At 47.8% G+C, this 16670-nt stretch overlaps 1 protein-coding gene across 1 annotated transcript; it reads left to right on the forward strand.

The window, feature by feature from the left end:
• The first annotated feature begins 227 nt into the window (after positions 1 to 227).
• AVPR1B (arginine vasopressin receptor 1B) lies at positions 228 to 6019 on the forward strand. The gene is made up of 2 exons (XM_073319950.1): positions 228 to 1137; positions 5712 to 6019. Exons 1-2 carry the CDS (start codon positions 228 to 230, stop codon positions 6017 to 6019), a joined length of 1218 nt encoding a protein of 405 aa, XP_073176051.1.
• Positions 6020 to 16670: the final 10651 nt, after the last annotated feature.

Consider the following 16670-nt stretch of genomic DNA (forward strand, 5'->3'; position numbering starts at 1 on the left):
AGAAAGAACTCACTCAGGTTTGGGGAATGCAATAGGGGAAATGCCCAGCTCCAGGGTCTGGGGATGAAGAAATGGAGCAGCTCCAGCTCAGCTCGCTAGAGGGATTCATCTTAAACACACCTCTTTGAAGAAGAAGTTTGGTGGCTCCCCGGTTGTCTCCAGCGCCAGCAGCTCTCTTCCCCCGCTTGCCAGCCGGCCACCTCCTCCTGCATCCAGCTCTCCCAGCAATGGAGCCGGGTTGGGAGAGGAACAGCACTCCCTGCAGCGACCCTGGGGACGTCCTGACCCAGGCAGGGGATCTCAACTGGACTCTCTTCCACACCCGAGATGAGGAGCTAGCCCGGGCCGAGATCGGGGTGCTGGCCACCATCCTGGCAGTTGCCACCGTGGGCAACCTGGGGGTGCTGCTGGCCATGTACCGGCTGAGGAAGAAGATGAGCAGGATGCACCTCTTCATCCTGCACTTGGGACTGACCGACCTGGGGGTGGCGCTTTTCCAGGTGCTGCCCCAGATGATCTGGGAGGTGACCTACCGCTTCCTGGGGCCCGACCTGCTCTGCAGGGCCGTCAAGTACCTGCAGGTGCTGAGCATGTTCGCCTCCACCTACATGCTCATCATGATGACCCTGGACCGCTACATCGCCGTGTGTCACCCACTGCGCACCCTGCAACAGCCAGGCAGGCAGGCCTACCTGATGATTGGGGCCACCTGGGTGCTCAGTGGCCTCCTCAGCCTGCCCCAGGTCTTCATCTTCTCATTGCGGGAGGTGCACCAGGGCTCCGGGGTGCTGGACTGCTGGGCTGACTTCAGGTACCCCTGGGGCGCCCGGGCCTACATCACCTGGACCACGCTGTGTGTCTTTGTCCTGCCCGTGGGCATCCTCACCGCCTGCTACGGCCTCATCTGCCACGAGATCTGCAAGAACCTCCGGGGCAAGAGGCAGAGCGGGACAGAGACGGGAGCGGGGTGCCCCTGCGGCCAGGCCTCCCGGGTGAGCAGCGTACGCACCATCTCCAGGGCCAAGATCCGCACGGTGAAGATGACCTTTGTCATCGTGCTGGCCTACATCGCCTGCTGGGCGCCCTTCTTCAGTGTGCAGATGTGGTCAGTGTGGGACGAGAACGCCCCCGATGACGGTGAGTGATGGGGGGGCAGGGGGAGAGACGGGGTGCAGAGCAGGGGAGCCTCACACAGTTTGCCAGCCACAGCCACCTCCAGGCCAGGGTGTGTAGATGGGCATCCAGGGCAGCCACTGGCTTCTAAAGAATGACCCCTGTCCCCCACCCCCAGACAGAAAGAACACACACATGCAGAATACAATATATACACCCTCAGAACACACCACAGGCACAGCACACACAGACTACACACAAAAACAGAACACAGAGAATGCATAAATACATTCAGAATACAATACACACACACTCACGCAGAACACACAAAGAATATGCACAGCACAAGAAACACTCACATACTCAATCCTCCAATCTGCAAAAAAAATTGTTCACACACACCTGATAAACAGACAAAAAGATAATCACAAACCAAGAGAGAGATTATTGACACACACAAACACACAGAGTCACAAAGATATACTCACATATTCACTCACAAAGCTATATATACACACTCTCTTCCATACACAGACACATTCATTCAACAAAGATACAAACACAAAGTCACAGCCACATAGACTGGACAGCACACTTATACAAAATAAACCAGATGAGTGTCTCTCTCTCTCTCTCTCACACACAGTAATTTATTACACTGATGCTTTAATAATCATTCGTCTCCATTTAGCTTAGAAGGAGCAGTGTGCAGGCGTGTGTTGTGTGTCTCTGAGCACACACAGACACCTGGAATAGTGCTTCTCAACCATTTTCAGTCTGTGACCCAAAAAGTGGCTGGGAAATTGTCCCACTCTTCACTGTGGTGCTGATTATTTCCCAGCTGATCAGAGACGCACTTCTAACAAACCATTCTTTGTAATCAATTAAAATGCCATTTTTTTATATCTTGTGGAGTTTAAAATGTTACCAATGTCCCATCGCAAAACGCATTTAACAGAATCCCAGTGCAAAGTGCTAACATGTTATCCCTGATGCAAAATCTGTTGGCAATACTTTGCGTTCTCGGTTCTTGCTTCAGAGCTTTGCCACACTTAGGATCGACTAGTTCTTCAGACATAAGCCGGTTTTCTGTGTTGCTTCATCACAGTCATTGTAACGGGTGACATTTCACAACGATATATAGAGGCAAAAGACAGCAGCATTTTTAGGAGGAGATCTTCAGAAGCATGTATTTATTTAATGTAAAATAATAAAGATTCTGATCCGAGACTCTAGATACCCTAACATAATCAATCATACAACAAATACAATTAAATTAAGTCCAGGGAAAGCCAATGGGACTTGTGCTCCTAAATCCTCTAGGTGCTTTTGCAGATCTCCCCCTTACTGCCTCACACGTTAAACAGTATCTGGATATTCAGTAAGGGTGAAATGCAGACCCTGGGCAAAGGGCCAGCACAAAACTCATAACCTAACTCTAAAGGCTGAAGAGGGACTTAAGTAGTGTCTAAGCCTTGTGCTGGCTTTCTGCACAGGGTGAATTTCACCCTTAAGGCATAGAGCCACAGCAGTCACAGTGTCTGAAATTCAGTTCCCATTGAGCAGTCCGTCCAAACTCCAGTCACCATCTGTATCTATTTAATGTTCAGAGAAATAGAATTAACAACTGCTTCACTGGAAGGAGTTCTCACCTACTCATACTGATTTAAGTCTTTAATTTCAGGTTTCAGAGCAGCAACGGTGTTAGTCTGTATTCGCAAAAAGAAAAGGAGGACTTGTGGCACCTTAGAGACTAACCCATTTATTTAGCTCACGAAAGCTTATGCTCAAATAAATGGGTTAGTCTCTAAGGTGCCACAAGTCCTCCTTTTCTTTTTTTCTTTAATTTCAGGCACTGGAGCAGGAGAAGACAGGAACTTGATTTGTAATCTTCCTACATGCCTAACAACAACATTGCCGTTCACAGGGTCCATGAGGATTTCAGCTTCTAAATGAAAGTCTTTACAACATTCAAATGAGATTATTTACATTGTTTTCTATTCTACCCTCTTCATCCCAAATTATGTTTTCTCATAGTTTGTCTTATCATTTGAATCAGATCCCTGTAGTGATAAATGAATCTTATTGAATGTATCAACACTCAGTCAGGTATGCTGGATTACACAACCACTCAGGGTCAGCAAACAGTGGATCAGATGCTGATCTTTCCTACAATGTCATAAATCCAGAATAACTCCACTGGAAGTTAACGGCATTATTTCAGATTTAGTCTGGTGTATCCGGAATTTATCCAGTCCAGTTTTTGCACTATGTTCCCTTCAAGAAATAAAACCATCCTGGGCCAGATTCTCATGTACGCCAAAGTCTGGCAGGGGAGTAAAGATAATCCATGCCCACATTAAGGCTCCTAACACTGCTAGAGCAGTGTAAAAGGGACCTTAATGTAAATGAGTCAGATCCTTTGAATTCAAGCTGCTGGTTTAAAACTTTTAATTAGAATAGCTCCTGTACATGGATATAGAAAAGCAGCTAATGGGTGACTTTAGATAAACCTAGGTGGAAAAGAAGTGGCTGGTGCTCAGCTCCTATCTCCTCCCAAAGCCTGTGGAAAAATCTTTGACTCAGGGCCCTTGAGCTGATAAAATATACCGGTGTCACAGCAGCTGATAAGTTGCACTTTAGTCAGTTTTCTCTGTACCGCAAGAGCCTTTCTGTGTATGCTGCAGCAAGCTCCCTCTATAAACTTGATCCAAAGCCCATTGAAGTCAGTGGGAGCTTTACTGCTCACTTCATGGGTCTTAGAGTAACAGCCGTGTTAGTCTGTATTCACAAAAAGAAAAGGAGTACTTGTGGCACCTTAGAGACTAACCAATTTATTTGAGCATGAGCTTTCGTGAGCTACAGCTCACTTCATCGGATGCATGCCGTGGAAACTGCAGCAGACTTTATTTATACACAGAGAATATGAAAAAAATACCTCCTCCCACCCCACTGTCCTGCTGGTAATAGCTTATCTAAAGTGATAAGCTATTACCAGCAGGACAGTGGGGTGGGAGGAGGTATTTTTTCATATTCTCTGTGTATAAATAAAGTCTGCTGCAGTTTCCACGGCATGCATCCGATGAAGTGAGCTGTAGCTCACGAAAGCTCATGCTCAAATAAATTGGTTAGTCTCTAAGGTGCCACAAGTACTCCTTTTCTTTTCATGGGTCTTGGAAAGCTTTGGTCCTAGCAACATGGTCACTCCCCAGGCCTTGACAATAGCTGCTTGCACCATCAGTCTGGACAGAATAACACTGTTCCCACTAAGAAAAGGAGTACTTGTGGCACCTTAGAGACTAACCAATTTATTTGAGCATGAGCTTTCGTGAGCTACAGCTCACTTCATCAGATGTTTCCAGACACCCTTACACACGCTGGGTGGCACTTGACTCACTGAGTGGTCCATTGACTTCAACGGAACCCGTTTGAGGAGTGGAATATGTTTCATGCGTAAGGGTGCTGGAATCTGGCCCTGCATGTTATTTTCTTGTTAAACAAATAATGGAGAAGGCTTAGCATTTGCTCACCCGTCGGGTTTGTAGAGAAAAGTCTGCAGATCCAAATCACTGCTGTTATTAGAAATCCAGCCAAGGCCAGGAGTTCTGCTCCTTCAGCAGCATGCACAGACTCCTCAAAATGCAGTGCAAACATCTTGGCCTTGTGCAATCCCAAATGAGTGGAAAAGATGCACGTCAGGAGCTGCTCCATTGTTTCGACATGTAACAAGGCTAGGGGAGAGTGTGTCCGCTGTTTTCCGTGACCTCCATACTGGACAGCAGGATAAAGCGTCTCATCTATTTGCTGGGGCTGTGTAGCCCCAGCCGTTCTTTAACAGACGGTAGGGTGGCTTTCAGGCTTTTGTCGACACAGTTGCAGACTTTTGAAAAGATGCCTTCTGATTGCTGAGATCAGATCACTTCCTCTGAAAGTGTGCGGTGAGGCTCCCGGGAGGTGTGTTTGCAGGCGTCTGTGAAGACTGTTTAAATGTAGGAGGTCATAAGCCACTCTACGGTTACATAACACACATAATGGCTTTGGGAAATTGTTTCAGCCAGTAAATGGAAAGCCAGGCACCAGCTAGCCCTTATCATACATCCCGTCTCAATATTTACAGGCTCCTGTTGGTTCCACCCGTACATCTCTTCCCTCTTGTGGCATGGGAATGGAGCTTTCTTTGCACTCACTTAGGAACTCAAACAGAATGGACACGCCACACGCTGCCAGATCACACCCCACATGTAGGTTGACTTACAGCCTCAACCCGCAAAGGTGCAGGCTATCCCCACAGAGTCCTGGTTGGGGCACTGTAATGTGCATGGATATTGTTATTATTTGTTTGCCAGTGACACCTGCCCAGCTGAGCTTAGAGCCCCACTGTGCAGGATGCTGCACAAACACACTGTCCCTGCCCCCTAGAGCTGATCGTTTAAATAGATGAAACGGACAAAGAGGGGAAAGGACGTGATTTGCGCAACAGATCAGAAGCAGGAATAGAACCTACCTCGCAGGCCAATGCCTTGTCCGCTGGACCATGCTGCCTCTTCGCCAGTGCACTGCTGGAGAATTCATAGGTGTTTGTCCCATGTTCTTTGCAGAGTCCACCAACGTGGCATTCACCATCACCGTGCTGCTGGCCAGCCTCAGCAGCTGCTGCAACCCCTGGATTTACATGTTCTTCAGCGGGCACCTCCTGCACGACATGCTGTGGTACGTCTCCTGCTGCAGGAGCCTCCGGCCTGGCCTCAAGAGGCGAGTCTCCAACGGGAGCCTCTGCAGCAGGAAAACCACCATCCTGACTCAGAGCCACCGAACCGCCACCGCTGGGATCCGGCTGCAGCAGGGGACCTTGAAAGATTTCGGCCAGTCCTACGAGGACACGGTGACGGAGGCGGGTGTGCTCTAGAACCACCGCTTGCACCAGCTGCCATTGTGGGATGCACGCCCCTGCTTGCATACTCCTCGCTGTTTGCCTGTCACTCCGAACTTGGAATGGATGTGGGACTAGAGAACATGCACGATGCCTCCTGGGGTGCGGGGGGAGGGAGGGGGGAAGGAAAGTCTCTTTGCATCGGGCAGAATTTTATTCTGCTGGAACTTGTGCATTTAACCAGGCAAGCACCACGGTGTCCCTCTTGTCCTTATATGCTTTGCTACTGTGCAGAAGCAGCGTCTCTTTCACTCTCTTTCCCATGCACAAAGGAAATCAGGTCTGGTCCCCCTTCCACCTGCCCCTGAAACACCAGGAGAAGCGGTCTAGTGAAAAGATATGGTCAATGCGCCTCTTAAATAATAGGGCTTCCCCCTCCCCACCTTCACGGCTGTCCTACCTAGAAGTGGATATAGTGGAAACAAGCATCACTGAAGCTTTTACTCAGTCCTCACTGACACAAAGCTTCCACTGAAGTCTTGGGTCTGATTCTCACACCGGTGTCTGGCAGGAGTCAGCCCACTGATGTTAATGGGCTTCCACCCGTGGACAGTGAGAGGCGAATCAGGCCTATAGACTACAACGGACGCTTTGTCTGAGTAAAGCAGGATTTGGTGCATTGCTATGAAGGGTCCCTTACACTGAGCTGTACAAACCAGCCCCCTGCCCTGAGGGCATGGCAGTCCAATGCTGGGAGGCCGCAGTTCACAGGGCCGGCTCTAGGTTTTTTGCCGCTCCAAGCTCAGGTGGGGCTGGGGCTCGCAGGCGGCGCTGGAAGTAGAGGGAATGATGTCACCTTCTCCCAGCGCCTGCAGGGGCTTTCCCCCCTCCCCTGCCCAGCCTCGCAGAGAAGCCCCAAGATAAGGGGTGGCACAAGGCGGCACAGCCCTGGCTCCCCGGCAGGACTCTCCCTCTCCTCCCCAGGTAGCAGCTGGGCCCTGGCAGCTCAGCATCCCGGGGCTGGGGCTTCCCCTTCCCACTGTGGCCGGGGGCGCTGCACCCTCGCCCCGTCTAAGTAGCGCAGCTCCAAGAGTGCAACTGCCCCCCCAAAAAAGGATGTCCGGAATGCTGCCCCTGGAAACGTGCCACCCCGAGCACATCCTTGCTTTGCAGGTGCCTAGAGCCAGTCCTAGCAGTTCAGAGCCACATAGGTGGGCCCTTATGCCTGCTCAGATCTGATCACAGGATCAATTAAAGGCAAAGAGTCTATTCTTGTGCCATTCAGTTCAATGGCCAGACTCCCCTTGGCTAGAATAGGAGCAGGAGCAGGCTCTCAGGGCGAAGCCCTGCTGTCATTTACACCACTGTCAATCCAGAGTAACTCCCCGGGTGTCCATGGGATGGTTCCACGTTTCTTTTAAATAAGATGTCAATTGAAGTTCCTGTAAAGTGGCCGGCGCTATTAGCAAGAGGCAGCTCAGCTAAGCCTGCCTGAAAGTTCATTAAAAATAATTACGCAGCCTATGGACATGGTTCGCCCGGAGAGAAGAAAATTCAGCTCCTCCAGGTCAAAATGTACCTTTTGCAGTGTGTTAGCGGCCCATTCCATTAATAGCTGTGAGCGACGCTGCCCCCTGCTGCAGTGCTGGTGTAAAGAGTTCCCTCTGCAGGCTAACTCCATTGAGGTCACTGGAGTTTTATTAATTACGGTCGCACCCAGGAACCCCAGCCATGGAGCAGGACCCCTTTGTGCTAGGTGCTGTACAAACACAGAACAAGGAGACAGGCCCTGCCCCACAGCACTTACAATCTACTGCTGTAAAAAAACATTGTAAGCGAGCAGAGAGTCAGGCAAAGCGTTTAGGAGCCTGATTCACTGTTACTTTGCCCCTTGTGCAGCCATTTACACCCACATAAAGGGTGTGTAAAATGGTGCCAGATCAGAATGGTGGCATTTCACACTGACATTGCACTGGCATGAATGACAGCACAAGGGACGAGATAATAGAGAATCAGGCCTGTTGAGTTCTCTCCCTGCGTGTGCTCTTCTGGTGAGTTTGTTCTTTGTATGTAATTGATGGCTGCAGAGTTTTATTGCCTGGCACCTAACTTTGCTGGAACCCCGGATGTCTGTGTCAGGGGTCTGCAATGCGCAGGGCTGTATGTGTGCCATCTACTGATGGGTTGTTTTAGGGCAGATCCTGTCGATAGCGCTCCTTGCTTTTCTTTTGTACCGCTCCCCAAGCTTGAAGCAAATGGCAGTTTTGCTGTGGTCAAGTTGCTGATGCCCAGATCTTAGGTAATCTTCATTATCCTTATTAATTCTGTAGACCCGTTTCTCCTGGTCTTTAGCAACATTAGGCACCTGTCAGGCATGGTGTAGATAATACTTAGTCCTGTCTTGAGTGCAGGGGACTGGATTAGAAGACCTCTCGAGGTTATGATTCTATTATTCTATTTCTCAGACTCTCAAAAAACTCAACCCAACCCAAACAAACAAACCACCAACAATCCATCACGTCTTTTCCAAGAGGGGACAACTCAGAATGACAGGGTCATGAAAACAACGTTCTATTTCCTGTGAAGCAAGGTTACCTGATGCACGTGATGCCTGTATGTGGCCACAAGTTATTACATAGTCTCAGCTGGCCTGTGAAATTACCATCACTGGGTTTGCAGTGTTATTGTCGCCATATTGGTCCCAGGATTTCAGAAACGGTGGATGGGGTAAAATCTTCTGTTGGTGAAAAAGACAAGCTGTCAAACTCCACAGAGCTCTTCTTTGGGATCCCTTGGTGGGAAAGCACTGGTCCTCCCTGCAGAAAGAAAGGGTTCCCTCTTTCCACCCTGCAAAGGTTAGATTTGTTTTGAGGTGCAGCTTCCCTTAGTGCTTAGAGTAAACCTGCCTTGTAGAGACCTTTGTCTGAGCTCAGTAGTTCACATGCTCATCCTGCTCCTTTGGTGGGTAACTTCCCAAAGGAACTTTGCTGCTGTAGGAAGCACCAGTCATGGTTCCCTAGGTGGGCCTCTTTCCTCTGAGTCTGCATAAGCCCCAGCACCATCTGCCACAGAGGATGCTGTCCTGTTAGAGATGGAGACTTTCCTGTTCTGGGGTCCTGAACACTTGTGATCCTTAAAGGGCTAGGTGGATGAGTCCTGGCTAAAGTCCAACTAATCTAGACAGATCCGGCCTCCCTAAATGCATTGTGCCATTTCAGATGGATTCAGCATTTTTTTTCCTTGGCATCAGCTGTTGTGTGGTGGTGCTGTGTGCTATTAAACAGCTGCTGCATTTCATCTCAGAGGTGGCTGCATCCCAGTGGCCGATGAAGAGGAAACTGTATTATGCATAGGTTGTACATCAGTTAGTTACGCTTGCAAAGGGCTTGAAATGGCCCATGCAAAGTTTGTGGAGTGCTCTGGGGTGCTACGGTGGGGACTTTCAAAAGGACAGAAGGACAGTTCAGTGGTTAACGTACTTGCCTAGGACTACCTGGGTTCTCTGCCACAGGCTTCCTGTGTGACCTTCGGCAAGTCATTCAGGATCAGACCCTCAAAAGGTACCTAGGCACTCAACTCCCATTGATTTCAATGAGAGTTAGAGCCTTAGCCTCTCTGTAAAGAAATAGGGGACACTTCCTACTGTACAGGGGCATTGTGAGGCTACATACATTAAAGACTGGGAAGCGTGCCAATAGTACAGTCCTAGCGCCATATACGTACCCTAGATAGGTATCCCACACCCACAGAGTTAGGCACATCATTCTCTTAGGCTCTGTTGAAAACTCCAGCCTCCATATATACATCAGATTACATTACACTTCTGCGCTGACCTCTCCCTGAGTTGCCTTTACCTCAAATCATGACTCTCCCTTTTTGCCAGCTCTTCTAGAAAGAAAAGCAACAAATCAATCTCTCTTTTTGACATCTACCCTTTTAATTCTGTAGCCCCATTTCTCCTTAGCCTTAACATCCTTTCCCACAGTCTAAAAACTGATCTGTCATGTCTTTTCCTACAGGGGACAACTCAGAACAACAAGATCATGAAGACAAAAAGATAAAAAAAAAAATCTTTGAACTCACAAATTGATAAGTCTCAAAACCCTTCATTTAAAAAAAAATAAATCCCAAGTTTTACTCTGTTTGAAATGTATTGTCGCTGCTGGCAGTTCCTTTGCTCTGACTGCAACTGCTGCCAGCTGCAAGGATAGATAGTGCACATCCTTGTCGGAAATAGAACGCTACTTTATCACAAAGAGACCCACGTCTTCAAAAGCTTTTGTTCTTTTGCTTTATTTCTTGCCAAATTCTGAGCAGCACAGAATAAAAAAGATGGCAACCTGCCACATTTTCAGCAGTTACTTGCTAATCAATAGGTTTTCCATGAGCATTTGGTATTTATTCCTTACGTGTTACTCAAGGCATCGGTGTTACACAGCAGACAAAGCTCTAGCCAGCTTACTATATGTGTGGCATTATTTAGTCCTCCACTCAGCAGAGCATTTAACTCCATCCACATTCACCAAAGCACATGTGTCTCTTCTGAAGTTAAGCGTGTGCTTAAGGGCTTTGCTCATAGGATGCTAGCACCTTCTTAAAGTTAAGGCTCTGCTTAACTGCTCTGCTGAATCAGGGTCTTCCTGCAGAGCATTACCCGGGGAAAAGCATGTTGCTCCTTCCGGGTAAATCTAGCCTCCCAGCCCTGGTGGACAGACTCAGGCTAGTGGGGCGCACGCGAGCGCTCAGTGTAGAGCTGTATAGAGACAGAGCTTGAAAGGTGTGGCTCAGGCTTTTCTGGGTCTTTAATAAAAGTGTAAAAGAATTGGTAATGGTGTGTTTGCCATGATACCAAGAAGACTGAACATATCAGACCCAAAATCTTGTTTGAAATGGTTTAGTGCAGGGCAGTGACTGGATTATATCAATACTGCTGGGCCACCTAAATTAATACAAGGTCCTGCTTCAAACTACCAACCACCATCAGCTCAAGCCCTCACTCAGAATTTCAGAGATCACTAAATACCTCCCCTGGAAGCCTTTAACAGGCAACACATCCCCACTCAAAAGCACTGAGTCTGTGAATGAAACAAGGGAAACTTCACTGGGGGGAAAGAGAACACAGCATCAATCCGGGAAAACACAACAGCAATATATAACTCAAACACTCTCCCACAGTGACCTTGGCAGGAACCTACTAACCCCACCTGCTGGTGTAAATGCCCTACAGGCCAATAGCCTTTGCTATGTCCCTTCCCCGTCTGTTAAACCCCACTCACAGTTTGGAGTCAGTGAGGTGGGTCACAGTTTCAGAGTCTCAAGGGTACTTGAGCAGGGTTGTTTCCAGCCCCCTGGAAAATGCTACCTGGTTCTTCTGTAAGGCTCCACTACCTAACCCAGATGTAATGACTTCAGCTTTAGTTAGTGGCTGGGTCTGAGTGGCCTCACCAGAGTTCTCCAAGCTGTGCAGAGGTCCTCTCTGCATTGCACCCCACAGACAAGCTAGCAGTGTCTCTTGTCTTACCATAAAGTCTTCTCAACAACACATGATCCCCAGGAAAGGAAAATCAAGAGGACACATTTCAGAGGAACAGCCGTGTTAGTCTGTATTCGCAAAAAGAAAAGGAGTACTTGTGGCACCTTAGAGACTAACCAATTTATTTGAGCATGAGCTTTCGTGAGCTACAGCTCACTTCATCAGATGTTTACCGTGGAAACTGCAGCAGACTTTATATACACACAGAAATCATGAAACAATACCTCCTCCCACCCCACTGTCCTGCTGGTAATAGCTTATCTAAAGTGATCAACAGGTGGGCCATTTCCAGCACAAATCCAGGTTTTCTCACCCTCCACCCCCCCACACAAATTCACTCTCCTGCTGGTGCTAGCCCATCCAAAGTGACAACTCTTTACATAATCAAGTCGGGCTATTTCCTGCATAGATCAAGGTTTTCTCACATCCCCCCCACCCCCATACACACACAAACTCACTCTCCTGCTGGTAATAGCTCATCTAAACTGACCATTCTCCAGGTTTAAATCCAAGTTAAACCAGAACATCTGGGGGGGGGGGGGGTAGGAAAAAACAAGAGGAAACAGGCTACCTTGCATAATGACTTAGCCACTCCCAGTCTCTATTTAAGCCTAAATTAATAGTATCCAATTTGCAAATGAATTCCAATTCAGCAGTTTCTCGCTGGAGTCTGGATTTGAAGTTTTTTTGTTTTAAGATAGCGACCTTCATGTCTGTGATTGCGTGACCAGAGAGATTGAAGTGTTCTCCGACTGGTTTATGAATGTTATAATTCTTGACATCTGATTTGTGTCCATTTATTCTTTTACGTAGAGACTGTCCAGTTTGACCAATGTACATGGCAGAGGGGCATTGCTGGCACATGATGGCATAGATCACATTGGTGGATGTGCAGGTGAACGAGCCTCTGATAGTGTGGCTGATGTTATTAGGCCCTGTGATGGTGTCCCCTGAATAGATATGTGGGCACAATTGGCAACGGGCTTTGTTGCAAGGATAAGTTCCTGGGTTAGTGGTTCTGTTGTGTGGTATGTGGTTGTTGGTGAGTATTTGCTTCAGGTTGCGGGGCTGTCTGTAGGCAAGGACTGGCCTGTCTCCCAAGACTTGTGAGAGTGTTGGGTCATCCTTTAGGATAGGTTGTAGATCCTTAATAATGCGTTGGAGGGGTTTTAGTTGGGGGCTGAAGGTGACGGCTAGTGGCGTTCTGTTATTTTCTTTGTTAGGCCTGTCCTGTAGTAGGTAACTTCTGGGAACTCTTCTGGCTCTATCAATCTGTTTCTTTACTTCTGCAGGTGGGTATTGTAGTTGTAAGAAAGCTTGACAGAGGACACAGGATCTTCAAACAAAGTCCTTGAAACAAATTAAGAACCGCTTTCACCTGGATCTTCTTTTAAGCCAGTTCCATTACCTAACCAGTTCTGAGTTTGCTGCTCCCAAACTGGAGGAATTCTTGCTAGATCTTCAAAAGAAGATCTCTGTAGTTACAATTCCACCTATTCACCAATAAATGGGGGCAGAGATTTCCTCCCCCTCTGGAGCTTCTCTTCAGTTGGAGTTCTGGGTAAATCGCTCATACAAATACAGCAGCTCTCTGGTTGTCCTGCTCCCTATTCGCCAACAGATGGGAGTATAATGCTTCTTACCCTCTCCAGCTTCAGGCCACAGGGTTTACACAGACTTCAAATTATCCTTGCTTATTGATTTCCCGCTTACTCCCTGCATTCCGTGTGCACTCAGCATTCCTATGAGCTTCTCTGGTGTATATCGTTATGAAACTGATCCCTTAGTTTCCTGGGCACTGGACCTTTACATTTCTAAGCATGCTGCTTGCCTGCAGGAACCCAGCTGTTTGCTTCTCAGAGCTGCTGCAGCCTGTTACAGCCAAGAGACCTACATGCCGTGCTCTCTGCTGAGGCCTTTACTTAGTGTTCTTTCTTGTTGCTTTTTTTCCTCCCTCTAAAACAAAAGCCACTTTAAGCTGAGAGCCAGATCCCCTGCTGGTGTAAATCAGCCTAGTACCATTGAAGTTAACGGAATTATCCCAAATTTCCACCAACAGAGGATCTGGTCCCAGAAGCCTATGGCTGTTCTTGGATTCCAGAAAAACATAAGGGATCTGCTTCTGTGTGACACAAAGGCTGCTTGGCATCACTCTGTCAGCGTGAAGAGGCTTTAAAGTGAGCATGAATTTACACACCCCGCAAGACCCTTTCCTCTGCCTGAACAGTACTCGTATTACCACCCCCATACATTCCAAGAGCACGAGTCCGCTCCCCCAAAATCACGAGATGTTTTTAAAGGATGGAACCTTTTTCTTTACTTTCTGGTTTCGGCACCTTTAGGTCGCACTTGGTTCACATTTTCAAGCATTCCTCCACAACCACGAGGGCTAGACATTTACTTTTTAAAACGAAAGCGTGGCCTAGCAGCGACAAGAGCGCTGGTTGGGCATTCAAGAGACTGGGGGTCTAAGTTTGGACCTTAGACTAGTTTGGCTGGGTGACCATGGGCAAGTCGCTTCCTGTCCCTGTGCCCCAGCTTCCCCATCTGTAAAATGAGGACAACGAATGATATTAATGTCCTTTATAAAGCACTTTGAGATTTACTGATGAAAAGTGCTAGGTATTAATACGAGTCTCATAAAACACCAGGGTTCCAGCAGCTGGGGCTTTAAGAAAATCACTAAAAATTGTGAGATTTGTGATAAAAATCACAAGAGTTGGCAAAACTGAAGACCAAGCCTTTTGGGTGCTAAAGCAATAAGGATCACTCTAGTGAGTACACAGCCACGGCTCCTTTACAGTCGTTAGCTCAGATAGGATGGTTATATGATTTGAGTGGGGAATAAATGGCAAGTGCAGATGGATCTTGAACAAAACATCTCCTTTCATATAAAGCAATAGGATGGAGGAGCAGAGCTCCTATATGCACGTAGCTGTGCAGATGCTTCTAAAAGCCACTGATTTCAGAAGTCTCTCACGTGCTTTATCTGTTTCTAATCTGACTTGACAGAAAAAAGACCTGAGTGGCTTTGAATCAAAATCCAATTCATATTGCTGCTGTAGACAGCATCATGGCCAGTTCTCACTGCGTTCCTAGCTAATGGTACAGCTCCCATGGACTTGAACAGGACCAGGAGGAGGACTTGGGAAATCACTACAAAATCAACCCGCTGGTTTGTGCAGCAGGTAAACTAATATAAGCTGCTTGCTGGCAGCCTTGCTCAGTCCCTGGAGAGCACAGAGACGCTGCTGCAGATACAAGTTCCCTTTGATGAAGCGTGTCTTGATTATTAATGTACTTCTGCAAAACCAATTGGCCGAACAACCACTATGGGCAGGAAATTAGAGAGAGGCTTAACCTGGGAGGCTCAGTTCCTCCAGCCCCACCTAACATGGCAGTGTTCTGGCTTAGGCCCATAAGCAATAGGCCTGATCCTGTGAGGTGCTAAGTACCCTTGACTCCTATTCAAGTTAACAGGAGTTGCGGGTGCTTGGCACTTTGTAGGAGAGGTGTAGCCCCACAGGAGCAAGACTGATGTTACCAGGTTGGAACTGCTTTCGTTACTCGGCATCATCCCTGTGCAGCACAAGGCCTCTGCACTACTTTAAACTTATTGCGAGAGCTTAAGTGGCACTTAAAGCATGCATAGACCTTGCAACTTGAATTTCATATATTGAAATTGAATATAACGCACAGGGAAATCGATTACACACAGAAACCAACAGCCTGATTCTCCACTGCCTTGTACCTGCTGTTGTCACGTTGCTTTGCACTGGTATAAGTGACTACACAAACTATAGGGGAATGGTCATTCAGACCCCAAGCGTTTGCCATATCAGATCAAATCATAGGTCCAGCAAATCCCTCACCCTGTGTCTGGCAGGGGTCAACTCCTTACCGAATAGGGCACCAAAGCCAGGCGTCTGCAGGGAAGCCGAGTGATAGGATTCTGTGTGTTGTGCCCACGGACTGTCAAGCGTGTTATTAAATCCTGGCTCTGACATTACACCTGACATTTCAGAATCAGGGCCCCACTGCTCAGAAAGGTAATTGCCAGGCAGTCTGGGATCCAAGCTGCAGGCTGGAAATTGCTGTGGACGTTGAGGTGGTATTTTGGGACAGGATTAGGAAAGGCTCACAGAAAATGTAGGCGGAATTTCATTTTCATGGAGTGAGAAGGCCAGAACATTATTGCAAGACAAATAGTACAGGACTGAACCTTAAACCCTTCCATTCTCATACTGTATCTTGAAATTTAAAGTTTATTTTAGATAAAACCCTCTTCCCCAAGGCAAATATTAGATACTGGGATATGGAGCTTTCCACCTTTAGCTCCAATCTGGCCCCATCTCAAGGGGAAAGGATGGCTCAGGAGGATCCAGGAATTGGACACAAGGAGGTTTCTTTCCCCTCCCTTGAAAGCAACAGCTCTTAGCAACTGTCATTATTACAGTAAGATATTTCCTACAGTTCCCAGCTGAGATGAAAGCTCCATTATCTAGGCACTGTACAGACACATAGTAGGAGACAGTCCCTGCCCCAGCCAAAGGTGCGGAACTTCACAAGGCACAGAGAAGACTATATGACTTATTCAAGGTCACACAGAGTCTGGGACAGAGCCAGGAATTGAACCTAGATGTCCCAAGTCACAGTCCATGGCCTTAACCACTCGACCCCAGCCAGGACACTGGACTAGATGGCCCAATGACCTACTCTGGGCTGGCAACTCCTATGGTTCCATGAGACGTTAGGCCCTTGCAGGTTTAACCCACTCTGACTGCTGTTTGCCAGCTGTGCTGATTAATTATGACACAAGGTGGGGACTGGTGCCTCTGATACCAGCAACCTGTGCTCCGGCAATTATTATTCCTGATGGAGCCCTGGGACTCTGAAGTGACTCTAATCAGCGTTCGAGCCAGGATGGAAGCTTATACTGTGCATTAAAAAAATCCCTTCTGTTCCGGGATGGGCATGCGGCACCCATGACTCGTGGCAGGCAGTGTAGGAGCCGGGACCTTTTGGCTCAGTGACCGAAAAGCATCCCACCGGCTGTAATTGCATTCGGCAACTGACCACCAGGTGCGAAGGCAGCTAAGCAGGTGGCTGCTTGGTAATGAAAGAATCAGATGAAGACAGTGCTTTTTAGGCTTT

Source organism: Lepidochelys kempii, chromosome 21 (genome assembly GCF_965140265.1).
Source record: "Lepidochelys kempii isolate rLepKem1 chromosome 21, rLepKem1.hap2, whole genome shotgun sequence".
NCBI lineage: Eukaryota > Metazoa > Chordata > Testudines > Cheloniidae > Lepidochelys > Lepidochelys kempii.